The 14988-nt window shown below is 42.1% G+C and overlaps 1 protein-coding gene across 4 annotated transcripts in view; it reads right to left on the reverse strand.

Moving 5' to 3' along the window:
• Positions 1-538: 538 nt before the first annotated feature.
• FOCAD (focadhesin) overlaps positions 539-14988 on the reverse strand; it is a 257789-nt gene continuing 243339 nt past the window's right edge. For all 4 annotated transcript variants that reach the window (XM_090038791.1, XM_090038793.1, XM_090038792.1 and 1 more), the window contains 8 exons: positions 13648-13763; positions 11310-11570; positions 10638-10727; positions 10186-10363; positions 9144-9241; positions 7058-7309; positions 3057-3132; positions 539-987 (listed from right to left, as the gene is read on the reverse strand). In XM_090038791.1, coding sequence (XP_089894917.1) covers positions 914-987; positions 3057-3132; positions 7058-7309; positions 9144-9241; positions 10186-10363; positions 10638-10727; positions 11310-11570; positions 13648-13763 — 1145 coding nt within the window. In that variant the 3' untranslated portion in view covers positions 539-913. The remainder of the gene's footprint in view (positions 988-3056; positions 3133-7057; positions 7310-9143; positions 9242-10185; positions 10364-10637; positions 10728-11309; positions 11571-13647; positions 13764-14988) is intronic.

Consider the following 14988-nt stretch of genomic DNA (forward strand, 5'->3'; position numbering starts at 1 on the left):
TGGGATCAGGGGGTATGCGTAGGGGGTGCATGCGGGTGCACGTGCACCCCCTATGCGTGGTGGTACACCCCCTACAAAACACCTCTTTTGGTGGGGCCTGCGGGTGGTCATTGCTCGCCACTCTGCCACCAGCAGTGCCTGATCGCCCCTGGCCACTGTCAATGCTGCCAGTGGTGCCTGTGGGTGGTTGCCGACCCATGGTCGGCACTTGCCACACCCCCTCCCCACTGCCAACAGTGAAGCTTGTGGTTTGGAAATAACACTTTATTATTCACAGGAACTTATATAAAAGGGTATGGAGCCTAGCCTTGCTACTGCCCTGCAGCACTAGGAAGTTCCTATCATCTCATAGAGGCTGCCTCCTAAAATACCACACTTCCAGTAATCTCTGTTTCCAGAAGCACTTATAATGATGTCACACAATCAGCCATGACTCTGGAAAAAGCTTTTTCCCTACATTCTGCCTTCCAAAAAACAATGTGCATGTTTTACTTAGGAGTGTATATGCAATGAATGCAGCATTCAAAATGCCCACAACTTTGCAATATTTGTTTTTAATTTTTGCAACTGTTCATACGCATTTTCCACTCATTACAGAGAGATGCTCTCCATCTTCCACAGCTTTCATTATGTCATTTAAAGCACCTCCAGAATTCAAGATTATAATTCATTTGCAATCCACAGTCCAAAATGGATCCCCGGGCCAATGCAAGACAGTGCATAGCAGAAGCTGGTCTACTGACATGCAAAATGAAATTATTTTTGCCTAAAACTGGGGTGGGAAGGGAATCCATAAAACTTCATGGTAAGAAACCTCTTTGGAATTAGTTTTCATGATGTTTCAACACTTCTCAGAATGCTCTCAGTATTAATGGTTCTCTTCATTAGATAAGATGAGGTTGCTTTGTTGTGGCTACCAACCATAAGCCTTAGTCCACACTGCTTTCTTTTTGAATTCTGGAAGAAACCTCAAAGCCAGAAGTGTAGCTGAGAAAACAAAGATGAATCACATGATTATGAAGAAATGAGATAGTATTCATGACTTAAAATCACAGTTGTGTCAATTTTATCTGGTCATATATTCTTTTTACTGGTTCTTTTCAGGTGTTAGTTCAGGGGTAATGCTTAGCGTTCTTACCAGGGATTCTAAGTACCAGAAAGCCAACATTTGAGGAATGGGCCTGAATTGGACCCTAACTTGGACCAAATATTTATCTGTCCTACCTGCCTGGTAACTGACACCTTTCTCTGCATAAATCCTAAGCATGTGCTCCAACACAAGCCACTACCAGATTACCCAAGTTTCTGGTTTAACACTGGCAGGTAAGAGCTGGGTCAGCTAACACTAAATCATCCTGAGGTTTGAGAGAACACCACAAGGGAGATGGAGGGGCAGTGGTTAGCAAACAGAACAAGAGAACTAGCAACTGAAGGGGAGAAAGTCTGAATGCAGTGCAGAGTGACCTGTAAGCAAATCCACACGCCTTATGATGGGGGAGGGGGAAGATGACAGACTTTAGGCAAATATTGAATATGAGCCTTCACTTCCTCAGTGACATTTACTGGCTCGTTAATAGTTTTTGAAGGATTCATCCTTTGAGGAATAACCCTAAATTACTAGGCAGATCATATTTTTTTCCTTTTATTTTTGTATGAACTTAGTGTCTGGGTAAAATGACACCCAACTGCAATTTGACTAGCAGCTTTATCTTGATCAAGGCATTCAGTACAAGAAGTTCCCCAGGACAATTTTGCATTGCTTCTGATGTTCTTATTCTTAATTTATTTTCAGAGATTAATAATGAGGAAGGCATTTTTGAAATGCTGAGGTGCAACTGCTACAGACCGAGCTGAGAGAAGACAGGCTGTATGAGACCAATGAAAAGATTAAGAAAGCATATGTAGCTTTTTCCAAGATACAGTAGGCCTGTTATAATTTGTTCCTCACAAAACCCAACTTGTTCATAGACACTATAGGCTTGGCTGTTAAAGGATTTATGGAATACTGTAACAGAAGTGCTCCAGAAAAATGCCTAATTTAAGAGATTTCATTTGAGTATAAGCCAGTATCCTCAGGGTTAAGTGGTTTTGAATTCACCAAGAAAGCTGAAAGGTCAAATTAACTGATTGGAACATTGACTTTAGCACAACCAGTGGTCAGCATATTCTAGTCTAATGCTTGAGGGGTTTTCAGTTACACACTTGGGCGCATCTACATGTGTACCTTAGTGCACATTAGCCTATTTTATGTGCACTAAAGCATCGTACAAAACATGTGCTCTTTAGCTAATGCACATTAAAACAGGCTAATGCACATTCTTCTAGTATTTCCTGACAAAGGGCATTTATACACATTTTTTTGCCCCAGAACAAGCTGGAATCTGTCACTTTGGAGCAGACTCGATTAATCAAGTTTGCTCTGAATGCAGGCTGAGGCAAATAGCGCTGTATCACGTGCAGTTGTATACATGGCGAAAGGCGCATCAGTGCACAGAAAATGGTGGTAGTGTGCTCCTCCGATGTGTTTTAGTTCAAAAGCACGCCGTCACTATTTTCTCAGTGCTTATGTGCATGTTGCTGCTTATAAAACCACAAGCGTCACAGTGCCAGGTGCTTTTCAAAGCACACATTGCTGTGGCGCTTGCATGTGTAAAAATGCCCAGAGGTACCAGATTTAATGTGCATTACCACCTAAAGTGCATTAATTAAATGTGTAGATGCTCCCACTACTGTGTTGCATTTTTAATGTTAACTGTCTTTAAAAGGAACATGTATCAAATTGCTGATACACATTTGTAACCTTATCTGCACGTTGATAGCTTTTGAATTTTCAGTAGCATGATGGGTGTCACAGATAAAATTAAGAATCAAAAAATCTAAAAAGGATTTTGAGAGAATACTTCTTTGCCTGTAGAGATTATTTTAGAGCCAATATGTAGTGCTCCCATAAACACGTGTACAGCGTAGCTACATAACGTGTCTTTAATAAAGCTATTGACTTTTCCCCCGCCCTGTGTTGAAAGACGTGTATGAACAAAAACCTATATATACAGTACCTTTTAATAGGTCTCTGGAAGAATCCGACAGTGCTTCTTTAGGACTTTCCATTATATTAAGAATCCAGTCGATAAACTAAGATTAAAATGAAAAAATAAAAAAAATTAAATGTATGTCTGTATAACAGCTCCATAATTTTTTTATGATTGGAGTAGCCAGTTATCCTTATTCAAATTTACGTATAACCTGTTCAGACTGAGTAACAAATCCATTCAAATTAGTTTGCTCATAACTGAATGACCGAGTACAATAAAACTTTGTATGCCTCTCTGACTACATTAACGAATGATCTCTTCTTGGATTATGAAAATGAGACTAAAATTTGTTGTAGTAGCCTTCTTTGATCAATAAACAGTCAAGACATCATGTTTAACTGGAGTGGAGGGCAGAGGAGAGGGGTGGAGGCAGCAAAACGCAAAAACACCAAAATCAAAACAACTGCATTCTTTTTAAAGTTACCTTACATTAAAAAAAATAATCACTACTATACTATTAAATTGGTTATACATGTAAAATAAGTTTAGAATTGTTTTGCACCTTGAAGCCAGTACATGTCACAAAGAAAGATTACTATTTGACATTAAAATTTGTAACTATTTTAAGGGCTAGTCATTTGCACTACTGGTAGCCAACTTGAATATCTGCTCAACTGAATTCTTAATTAACACCTTTGGGTACAATGAGGCACATATCACAGCAAATAAAGGGGCAATATTTTACCTAGTCAACCAAATTATTTAGTACTGTGCATGAGACATGTTGATTGTTCAGTGAAGATTCCATAAACAAAGTGGAGAATTTGCAATATGCAGACTTACTACAGAGAATAACTTAAGTACTGATCTTTACTCAAGCCAAAAAAATAAAACAGGAGGCAAAGTAATAAATAAAACACTGCAGAACTGGGGTAAACTGTCTCAAACATTTGGAGCTTTATAGATGAAACGGGGGAAAAAAAGCAGAATAAGCAGACTGACAATGCAGCCTTGGTCAGCTCAATATATTTTTAAATATTTGATTCATATTGCTTTTAAATGTACCAAGGATTACAATTTTTAATCTTTCCTTCAGCAAATTAATACAGTACATCTTACTATCACAATGATTTTCCCTTATAGTCTGAATTTTCCCTTTTTAATTTCCTCCCATTACCCCAGTGCAGTAAATAATTTCCATTCACCTTTGTTGGTTTATACCTTCCAGCTGTCTACATGCCCTGAAGACTTATTGGGCATGTGCAGATGAGCATGCACATGTGTCTTTTAGCATCTATAAGCACTTAGAGATGCTGCAAGAGGCATGTGCGGGAATGAGAAAACGTTCAGCATGGGGGCAAAATTAGACCCTTGGATATCCAGGAGTCAAAGAAAACCGCAGTGGAAAAAAGCAGGGCAGGGTAGAGTCCTGGACCATGCCCTGAGGCAACCAGAGGCTGGGTCCTCCACAGAGCTGCTCTGGTAGCAGCCAGTGCACCTTTATGGTTGACCCTCTTCCTGGTGCTGAGGCACACTGGGAGCTGGACTCGGGCTTCAGTGCCGGTAAGTAGGGGGTAGGGGGGACTGGAGGAGGGGGAGAGGACCATGGGAGGGACCCTGCCAGCCTTGCCCACTGTCCCAGACCCCCAGCCCCGCCCTGGCCCCCATCTGCACCCCAAATTGCTGACCCTCTTGCCCCCCAAATCCCCCCATTGCTGCCCCGCCCATCCCCATCCTGTCCCCTGAGCCCCCCCATCCCCCTCTGCCCCCTGAGATCCCCGATCACTGCCTCGCCCAGCCCCATCCCCTGCCTGCCCCTGAGCCCCCCCATCACTGCCCCGCTCGGCCCCATTCCCCACCTGCCCCCCCAAGTCTCCTCATCGCTGCCCCACCCAGGCCCCCAATTATTGCTCCTCTGGGCCTCAGCATCCTGACAATTAAAAAAACAACCCCCCTCGCACTCACCTGCGGTAGCAGCTGCCGTTGGGGTCACCAACATCATTGCCCCCCTTACACAGGGTGACAGCTGCAACGGCCCCAGCCCAGGCCCCACTGCCCCACACTGTCCTGGGTGGCGGGGTTCTGCCAGGAGGCCCCAGAGCCCCTGCTACTGCTGGTGAGTACAGGGTTGGAGACTGGGGTGGGAGGAGCAACCACTGGGGGGCTCGGTGTGCAAGCAAGGGATGGGGCCAGGTGGGGCAGTCATTGGGGTGCCTGGGGAAGAAGGTGGGGGGTGGGGCAGCCATCAGGGGGATTGCAGGAGCTGGTGGGGGATGGGAACAGGCGGGACAGCATTCTGGGGGGCTGGGACAGGAAGTGGTGATGGGGCATGTGGGCCCTGCAGTGGGGTAGTAAGCCCCTTCGGGGGTCATTTGACCCCTGGTGGGAGGGCTGTGACCCCTGTTGGGGGGCCTGGAACCCCTGTGGGGGGGCAACAAAGTATATATTTAAAATTCACTTTATTATGATGAGAGAGACCGTAGTGGGCTTCCAGACTGCTTTAACACTCTAGATTTCTCAATAAAACATTGCCCAGCTAGTCTCGGTCTAGTGGTCTTTTGTTTCAATTGTGGAGGAACATGGATTTCAGGGTATTTTACAGTGACTCTGGGATTTTTTTTTTAAATCGGATTTTTCAGTTTTTAAATAGGGAACACCAGAATTCCACAGCTCACTGGCAGCTGACTCAGAGAGGCAGATCCCTCTACTAGCTGTGCAGTCCCCATCTGGGTCTGGCAGGTGCACAGCAGGTCACAGCCAGGCAGCAGCCCCCACTGCCAGACTGCTGCAGTGGGTAAAGGGTACAGGGAACTCTCAGGGTTGCTTCAGGGGTAGTGTCCCCAGATACCAATTAGCTGGGCCCCAGAAGCTCCTGAGAGCAAGTAGACCTGAGCTACTTGACAGGGCAGCTTTTTGTACTGATAGGGTGAGGACAGGGCAGCTTTTTTTACTGCTGGGACAGCACAGGTGCTGGCCCTGGGCTCTAGCTCCCCCTGGCTGCAGATCTAGGAGAAGCCAGGCAGGGTTATTTTGCCCCAAGTGGCACAATTTCCTCACACCAAAGTGCACATCCTGGCACATGCGCTGACACAAATATCCCCGGTTCAAATTTGCACTGCTTCTGTTTGAGCTGCTGCAAGTGCACATGCTTGCATGTGTGGATGCGACCATTGAGTCAATTCCCTCATCACTCTTTTGACTTCTCTCAGTCTTCAGGGTCTTTCTGGTAATGTTTATTGTCCACAGAAGAATGTAACATTTCAGGTATCCAAAGATGATTTTTAAGGCATAAGCCCAACTGCTTTACTAAAACCTATTTATTCATTTGTATATGAATGGCCTAGATGCCACATTCCTCACACATTCCACACGCTGACTTCAAGGGGAGTTTGGAGTACGCTGAATGGTACAGGGAGACATTCTTCTGTGTCCATTCTATTTCAAAAAATTAAATGTCTGATGTACATTTCAACAATTTTACCAAATATAGAAAGTATGGGCTACATTTGCCAAATTAGACATATGCAGTATCACACATGTACACACATTTGTGTATATCTACCTAATATTTACAAGGAAACAGTTGCTTTATAACCTGGAAGGCAGTTCTGCAGGTGGTATAAATTCCTAGAGCTTTGTCATGATAATTTATACCAGTTGACAATTTCACTATTAAGGGTCTGCATGTTTAACTAGTCCTTTGGAACTAGAGTTTAGTATACTCCCTTCTTTCCAATTAAACCGACCTAACGTTAAAATTCCCACCTCTAAAATGTTCTTTATCTGCTTGTAATTTACATATCTTATTTAAGAACATATGTTGAGTCTGGTAGGTCACGCTATATCCGATTGCGATAAAAAGAGTACCAGTCAGATACAACAGACACAGAAGAAACACTAGCTGCCTCACACAAGCCTTGAGCTGACTGTACTGAGTACTGAGGATGACCCTGTGATGCTCTAGAAGTGCTAACAGCATCTTGAAGGATCAGGCTCTGAGAAAGTTAAATTATGTGCAGCTTTACCTTCTGTGTGTGTTCCTTCCAAGGCTCTTTAGCTAGCAGAAGCTGAATACTGCTTGGAAGGAGAGTAAGCATCTCCTGCACAGCAAGTTCATCGATTGGGTGCTTGCCGATTCGATCTGCAGACAATTCTGGCGACGTGTTTTTGGGTTTCCATGGTGACCAGCTGGCACTGAGACCAAGTAGTAGTGGTGCAGCATGGTCAGCCCAGGCAACTACAGAAGCTGTGAATATCCACAGCAGGAAATCTACAGCCTAAACAGGAAATTAATACAAGTTTGGTTCATTAGATAAGCGATAGGAAAAAAAGTGATCATGTCTTATCTTTTAGGAGTAAACCTACACAGCAATCAGCTGAAATAAAAACTTGGAGAGCTGTCCAAAGATGAGAATTAAGAGCAATTTTATGGTTTTTCTTTGGTGTGTAAATAGTACAACTGTATGAGAACAAAAAAAGAAGGCAAAATGAAATGCTTCTTACCTAAGCTTCTTTAGCAATAGGGTCTTGATTTATTCATTTATTTTTATTTAAAACTGGAAATGTGTTTATGGACAAGTCCACCAGTGTATTTGACTTCCTGTACCCAGAAGGGGCTAGCTGACTCTTTAGGCAAATTACCCAAATCTTTCCAAGTATACACATGTGCAGTGCTGTACCCTAAGGAAAGGAACCTCTTTTCTGATCTCTGCATGAATTAGCTGATGACCAGAAGTACAAGATTTAATGATTTTAACAAGCACAATGTTATGAAAGGGGCCTGAGACCCCATGAGCAAACCCTGGAATCCCGAATGGGCTGAGCAAGCCCACAACAAAGCGAGAAACTTATCCCTGGAGCAGGAAGCATCAGGGTTGCAATGGCATGCGCTCCTGGCGCTGCGGTTTAAGAGCCTGCCGTCAATCAAGCTGGGCGGTGCCAGGCTGATGATGTCAGGGCCCGGCGCTACCGTGGAAGATTTAAAAGGCATCTGGAGTGTTGGGAAGAGGAGGACAGAGCTTGCCTCTGAGTGAGCTGTGCCCGAGGTTTGAGACACCCAGGCAAAGAAATGTCAGAACCACAGGGGCTCAATACATACAGAGCTGCATAGGCTGTGGGGAATCTGATGCAAGGGAACCGAGCCTCAACCCAGCAACTAACCCAGTGTTCCTAAGGAGCAGGAAGAGCGGCAGACTGGATAACAAAGGTATTAGCCAGAATAGGAGCTACCTGAATGGGAAGAGGTTCCTCATTTCCCTTTTTCTTCTTTTTTTTCTTAATTTTGTGGAAAGAAAATATTAGGATCCGGACACCCGGAGTTCTTCCATCAGGGCTTAATTCAAAGGTTAACCCCTAGTAGACCAGAAGCCATTTAGCCTAACTGGATAAGTCCAGATAGCATCATCAGGATTGCCTCTGAAAGAACCTGGAACAGACTGGACTCCAGCAACATAATTCATCACCTCGACACCAATGGCTGGCGTGTGGTTGTCGGTGCAGGGAAGGTGGAGCCCCCTGCATCAACTGCTTTCAGATTCATGAGTAACCCCAAGTGGGACCTCTGTATTTACAACCACTGAACCCCTATCTAATTTGTTACCATCAAAATCGAGGCAGGTGAGTTGAGAGGAGGTCCAACTTGGAAGGGACCCAAAAAAAGTTCAGCCTTGGATAAGCAGGAGCATTACACACAACTACAAACAACATAGGTGGAGCTAAAACTGTCCGACCCTTCTGAAAAATAGTTGTAGAACTCTGACGAGCAGGGACAGCAAATTTCCATAGAGATGAATTCATAAAAACTGCAAAGGAGAGTCTCAGCTCTTAGCACTGATTCTAAATGTAGAGAGATCTACAATGATTTCTTTTTGTTTTCTTTCATTACTCTCACAGTTTAGATGTCAGGGTTGAATATTTAAGAGCTCTTAAGTATAAGAGAGCATTGAGGAACAAAGAAGGAAAATCAGAGATTTTCTTTATGGAGGTACTAAGATGACAGTTTTCTAAAATGTTAACAAGTAAGGGAATAATACTTGTTCCTTAAAAAGGACATAAATTATACCAGAAACCATTTTTTTCCTGAAAGCTACAGATTATTTTCACAGTATGTACCTCTTTAAGATCCACATTTTGTATAGATGTTGACTTGTAAGCAACATTTCTAGTATAGCCCATCAGTTCTAACAACCAGTCCATTCTCTTCAACACTCCTGTAAGAACAAGAATATTGTATTTCATAAAATGCTAGTTTTTTCTTTAAAAAGCAAATAGAAGAAATCACCATAGCAACCAAACAGCAGGCTAGCGGAGGAACAACAATCATAACATTTAATTTGGGGTTGACTGTGGCCAAAGGCATATGGGCGCTTTATTATTATTAATAATAGCAGGAGCAGCTGCTAAAATTCACAATGTAACATCAGCAACATGTCTGTAAAAAGCTCTGAAACCATCAAGTTAAAACACATTAAAAAGAAGTGGAAGAGCAAAAGAGGAAAAGGGGTGGGAGAAAAAACACTTCTTCCAAATAATTCCAGCCTACAAATTCCTCCAAACTGCTCTGAGGAAATCCCCTAATAAAATTCCTGGGAGTATTTTGTGAGACCACTTCCAAGCAGCTCATTTGCTTGTTGTATGGAGTCTAGCTCTTAACTGGGAAAAGGATTTGGAGAATGTAGGTGGTGTTGTGTAAAGACTTCTACAATGCAGATCTGATCACTGAAGTACATCCAGAAGTAAGTTTGTTTTATCAACTAGTCCGCATGCTCTGATTTGAGGAGTGCCTTCCGATACCCCAGGGTACATTGTCATTTAACTATTCAGTGTTAAACAATACTCCCTGCCCTTAATTGCTTCACTGAGCTTTTGTCAGAGCTACTAAAATCAGCCTTTGCAAATCTAAGATGAAGTCCTGCTTTCCTTGCCCATTAGAGTGGTCTAAATTAGGCATTAAGCCGTGAAGAAAACTAGCACCATCTTTTTTAGTGTATAAAGCATTGAGTCCATCTATACCACTTCAGAAATAATACGTAAGAAATTACAAATGCTTGATTAAACCATTTTAAAGTTGCTTCAAATGCCCCAAAACTTCTATCATACAAAATAAGTGCAGATACATTAGTTTCTGTGTTTTCTTTTTTAGACATGGCCTTACCTGTGTTTTCATGGCTTATGATTCGGGCATGGTAGAAACAATGCAACAACATCCACGTAATAGGCTCTTTCCAGCAGCATTCTATTGCATTACCAATCACATCATTCAAACTCATCAAAGGTAATCTGCCTTGAGAAACTAGATACACTTTGATGAAAGAGGCCTTTTCTATATTTTTCTGCAAAGCAACAACAAAAGAAATCCCATTGGATTAAGTAAACCATTCTTTTTCACATGGTATGACAATGAAACATGACAGCTACATCTGTGGATACAAATGAAAGTAGTGTTGTGGCGATGTTGTAGCTATGATGGTCCAGACAACCTGCAAAGTCATTAAGACTTGCAAGGGGCTAAAATAGTTTGGGAACAAGTAAAACTGTAAGACAAATCTTTATCTTGTATATAAAGGGTATAAAGACACGTGGAAACATAGAATAAGACATGATTACCTTAGAGATTTGGGCAATCCGGTCAATCTCTGTATCAGCCATTTCTGACATGCATTTTGCTATATCTATATACATTCCCATTTCACTTCTCTGGAAAAAATATAGACAACTGTATATCAGACAGACACACATACTTCTAAGTCACTAAATTAATGAACCCAGGAGCCCCCTTAATTCATCATGACCATTTAATAAAGTTTTCCGGAAAGATGAAGCTTGAAACATTTGTAGTTTTATTTTGCATTTATGCTAGACTTGAATGAACTTTTGCAACTAAATGAAAACAATACTGGGGAACATCTAAAGAAAAGTGCTTTTCCCCACTGAATTTTCTGTATGATATTGTAAAGGAGCTTTCTAGGTAGTTTTTCACACTGCAGAAAGCACTTTCTCTCTAATTTGTCTCTGCTTCAATTTCAGCAGTAATTTTTACTTCATTAAAAATTTGTGTTTCTCAATTGCCCAATCATTTATGAAGAAAAGTCCACTCTGAAGTTGGTTTCACAATTTCACCATATACTATAAAGGAAAAAAAAAGGGAAAAAAATAATTTGCCAGTATTAAAAAAACAACCATGCACAACATTTTACAGCATATTTTCTATCCCTTATATGTACAGTAGTCCTTCCCTGTCTTAAACTATGAAAAAATGTAAACATTCATTTTACTTACCTGAATCTCATTTGGTAAAAAGTCAAATATTTTCTCAGTGGCCCGACACAAACAGCTCCAGCAATACTGGGCAGGAGTTGGAAGTTTCATAGCTTGGCTGAGACCCTGCATGATACTTTGGCAAAGCTCTGGATTTTTTGCACGATTATTTGCTTCAAAATGCTGTACCAGAAATACTTCAGTAAAAGTCTGCAGTTTGTCTTCTGCAATGTGTTTCATCCACAGAGGCAAAGTTGTAAAAAGATATTCCCTGGTTTTCATCTGAAAGACAAATAGAGGGTGTCACATGCTTAAGATTTATCACAATTCCTCAAGTGTTCTGTATACTAACTTACAAGTAACATTAATACTTGAAAAATGTATTGGATTGTTTTCAACAACTATGAAGAACAGTAAACCAATACCACGGAACCCAACAAACTATCCAACATTATTTGTTTCAAGGCAGTAATTGTTCAAATACTCTCTCCCCTCCTTTCATGTTAAAAATTCTGGACCCAACATTTACTTAATTTTATACCCAAAACTCTTCATCCTTTGTCTATAGACCAGGTACAATGTTTTCAAAAATGTCTCAAAATCCATTTCAGTTGTACCAAATGCAGAGGAATTCAGCACATTTATGTTTTACCACAAGTAAGCATTAACCCCCTGGCTAGGAACAAACATTCAAAAAGCCTGAGCTTCATTCTTTGCAGGGTAATCTAACCTGCCTAGGCTGAGTCAGTTTGTAACCATCCAGATGTCCCCTCTGGACTGAAAAATGCAGGCACGTGCCTCCAGGGGCTCAGGCTAGAAGCTTGGGGGGTACTACAGCAGCTTTCCTTTCCATTCCATAGTGCTGAGCTGTGGGAGGCATGGCCAGGCCCCAGTAGGATGCTCTGATTAGGGAGGGGTGTCCCCCACCTCGCTGGTCAGGGAAGGAGCCAGCTGGGATTTACACAGCACAGCAGGGAGCATTTATCACCCCATGAGCCAAATGAAGGGATCTCTCATTAGTTCAAGCTCTTCTTAAACAACCTGTTCCAAAGAAGGAACAGAGGGATGTTACCAGCCACCTGTTGATTAGCTCCAAAGAGTCCTAAGCAACACAGTCCTGTCTCCCACAACACAGAATGTAGCCAGCACATGGTCTGCTAGCTAATGTTGAAAGGTGTCTGTGTAAGGCAGAGGGGAGGGGGGAATCCCTACTTAGCAGGGAGTGGGGGTGGGGGGAAATACAGGCAGGCACCCTGAATGTGCTGTCTTTGCCAGAGCTGCACCTAGGGAGCAGAGGGCAGGGGCCAGCCTAGGTCCCTGGAGCAGAGAGCCCCGCCCAGTCCAGAGAGCATGCCGGGATGCTGGGAGACTCTGATTTAACTTAAACCAGGAAGGGGTCTGGGACAGGCATTGCATAAACCAGTGTGACCCAAATCAGTTAAGTCTGATACTACATTCAACCAGGTTTATCTCAAACTGGTTTCAGCCATTTTCAAACTGGACATGATTATGGCCTTCCTATAGAACTTGTGGTCCATTCCTACCCAAAACATTCAAAGCAGTAGGATTTTTTGACAGAGAGATGCTGAAATGGTTTCCTCAAAACCTTGTCAAACTTGTCCATAAATGGCCGGAGCGGAGATTCCCAGCACGTTGCAAAACTCTCCGCTCCTGTGACTGAATGTACTGCCTTCATGACGTATGGTCTTTGTGACCATCAAACTCTGCTGTATTCAGAAATAACAGGCTAAAGCTTAGATTTTCTTTTTGCTGGCAGCACACACCATTACAAATACAAAAAGCCTAGAGAAGTGGAGGATCAAAGACAGAAGTCCAAAGTCCATTGGATTTTCTTAGAATTATTCTAGACCAGATCCTCAGAAGGTGCAAAGCAACATTACTCTAGAACATTTACATAAGCTAAGGATGATTTAGAATTCTGTAGGATTTCTATAAACTGATTTAATGCTTTGCTTCAGGGGGCTTGGAGAGCTCATACAATTTTCACAACTTGAATTGCACTTAATAGAGGATAACAACAACTTCCATTCTAGCACTGGTCACCATTTTAAAATGTAGAAAGATTAACTTAGAAAAATGAAATTAAAGGAAAGAATCATAATTGATATAATAAATAAATGGGTCACTGAAGGTCATAAGTTGGCTTTGGTATGAGTAATTATTCACTCAAAGGTAAAATCATTCCTATTACAAAACTTCTATAGGATACTGCATAGTTGAGATGTTAGATATGGACAGCCAGGTAATAAGCAGCCTTGTTGTACATGAGGAAGTTTATATAGGGTACATTAGGTTTAATGGCTTCATAACTCTTTTGGAGCTTAATATAGACACATACACTAAGACCAAAGATCAGAGGTGGGGCTACCCACATCCCCAAAAACATTGCAGCGTTTTGCGAAGACTGGACCTGGGTCACTGCAAGTTCAATGGACAGATGTTGTATCTCTTCACCTAAAAGGAAAGAAAACAAACAAAGTTTATGGTGCAGTTCTTTTAACTTCAAATTTCTCAGAACATGGGGAAAATAAAAGGAAGATAACTTTTACTTCTAACAGGAACACCAGGTACTTTGAGTTTCATATGACCCCACTGATGACTTTTCTTGCACAGACACTTAAGCAGATCTGTCTCCCTGTTTATATAACTTCATAACAAGCCCTGGATATATCCAAATCCAAGTAGGTGGCATCACAAAATTTATTAGGGAAGAAAAACATTAAAATGAGGACATTACAGAGGGTGAATCAAAGTATTCTTTGGTAAACAAAGAAAAAAGTCAAAACTATTAACATGGATTTCAGCTCAGTCTGTTTCTGTTCTATTTATAGATACTCCTCAGTGTCCTGTTCATTGAAACCACCAACAGCATCAACACAGAATTACAGGTCACTCGCTATTATTGCTGCTGAATTACGGGCACAGCTTTCCTTTTGTACTGACTGTAGAATATCTTTAAGAACTACAAGATTCTTATATTATTTCTTGACTCCTTCCATGAGTGAGGGACTTTTCCCTGCCAGAATCCCCCAAATATCTCAAACTGCTTGCCCCTTGATGAGGAAAAACTAGGAATAAAAATCTGAAAAGTTTTTTCTCTGCCCAAGGAAATTACTTGAGTGACATATCACTCCATTCTAAAAATACAGAAAGGGTAGGAATACATTCGCTGGCGTTAAAAATAATTCAACATTGCTTTATACATTTGTGGATCATTTGGCAATAGAACCATTAGGTTATGAATCTTATTCTTTAGTAGGGCTGTGCAAGTCTTCGGATCCCGCTTCAGATCTGAACCTGCTTCAGATGCTTCGGCATCCAAAGTGGCACTTCGAGGTCAAAGCGGGATACCAGTAATGGTGTCCGGAGCAGGTTGGGGGCATCCAAAGCGCTTTGGACCTGCTTCAGATGCTTCACAGCCGCATCGGCCATTTTGAGGGAATTAGAAGAGGGAGGGGAAGTGGGGGGGGGGGAGGGGAAGACTGACTTCTGTAGGTAGCCAGTGAGAAGGATTTCTCCATGGCTACTTTTCCAATGGCAACTCTTGGAGCAAAATTTTAAGTATAGGTGCTGCCAATGCATGAACTCAGTTTGACTGAAAGTGGAAAATTCCATGCAGGGCCTGAGTTACCCCTTCTATGACCTCAGGAGCTGTCAATCAGCCCTGACCCACTTTCAG

Source organism: Crocodylus siamensis, chromosome 3, assembly GCF_052110815.1.
Source record: "Crocodylus siamensis isolate JL-2025a chromosome 3, ASM5211081v1, whole genome shotgun sequence".
In the NCBI taxonomy this organism is placed as follows: domain Eukaryota; kingdom Metazoa; phylum Chordata; order Crocodylia; family Crocodylidae; genus Crocodylus; species Crocodylus siamensis.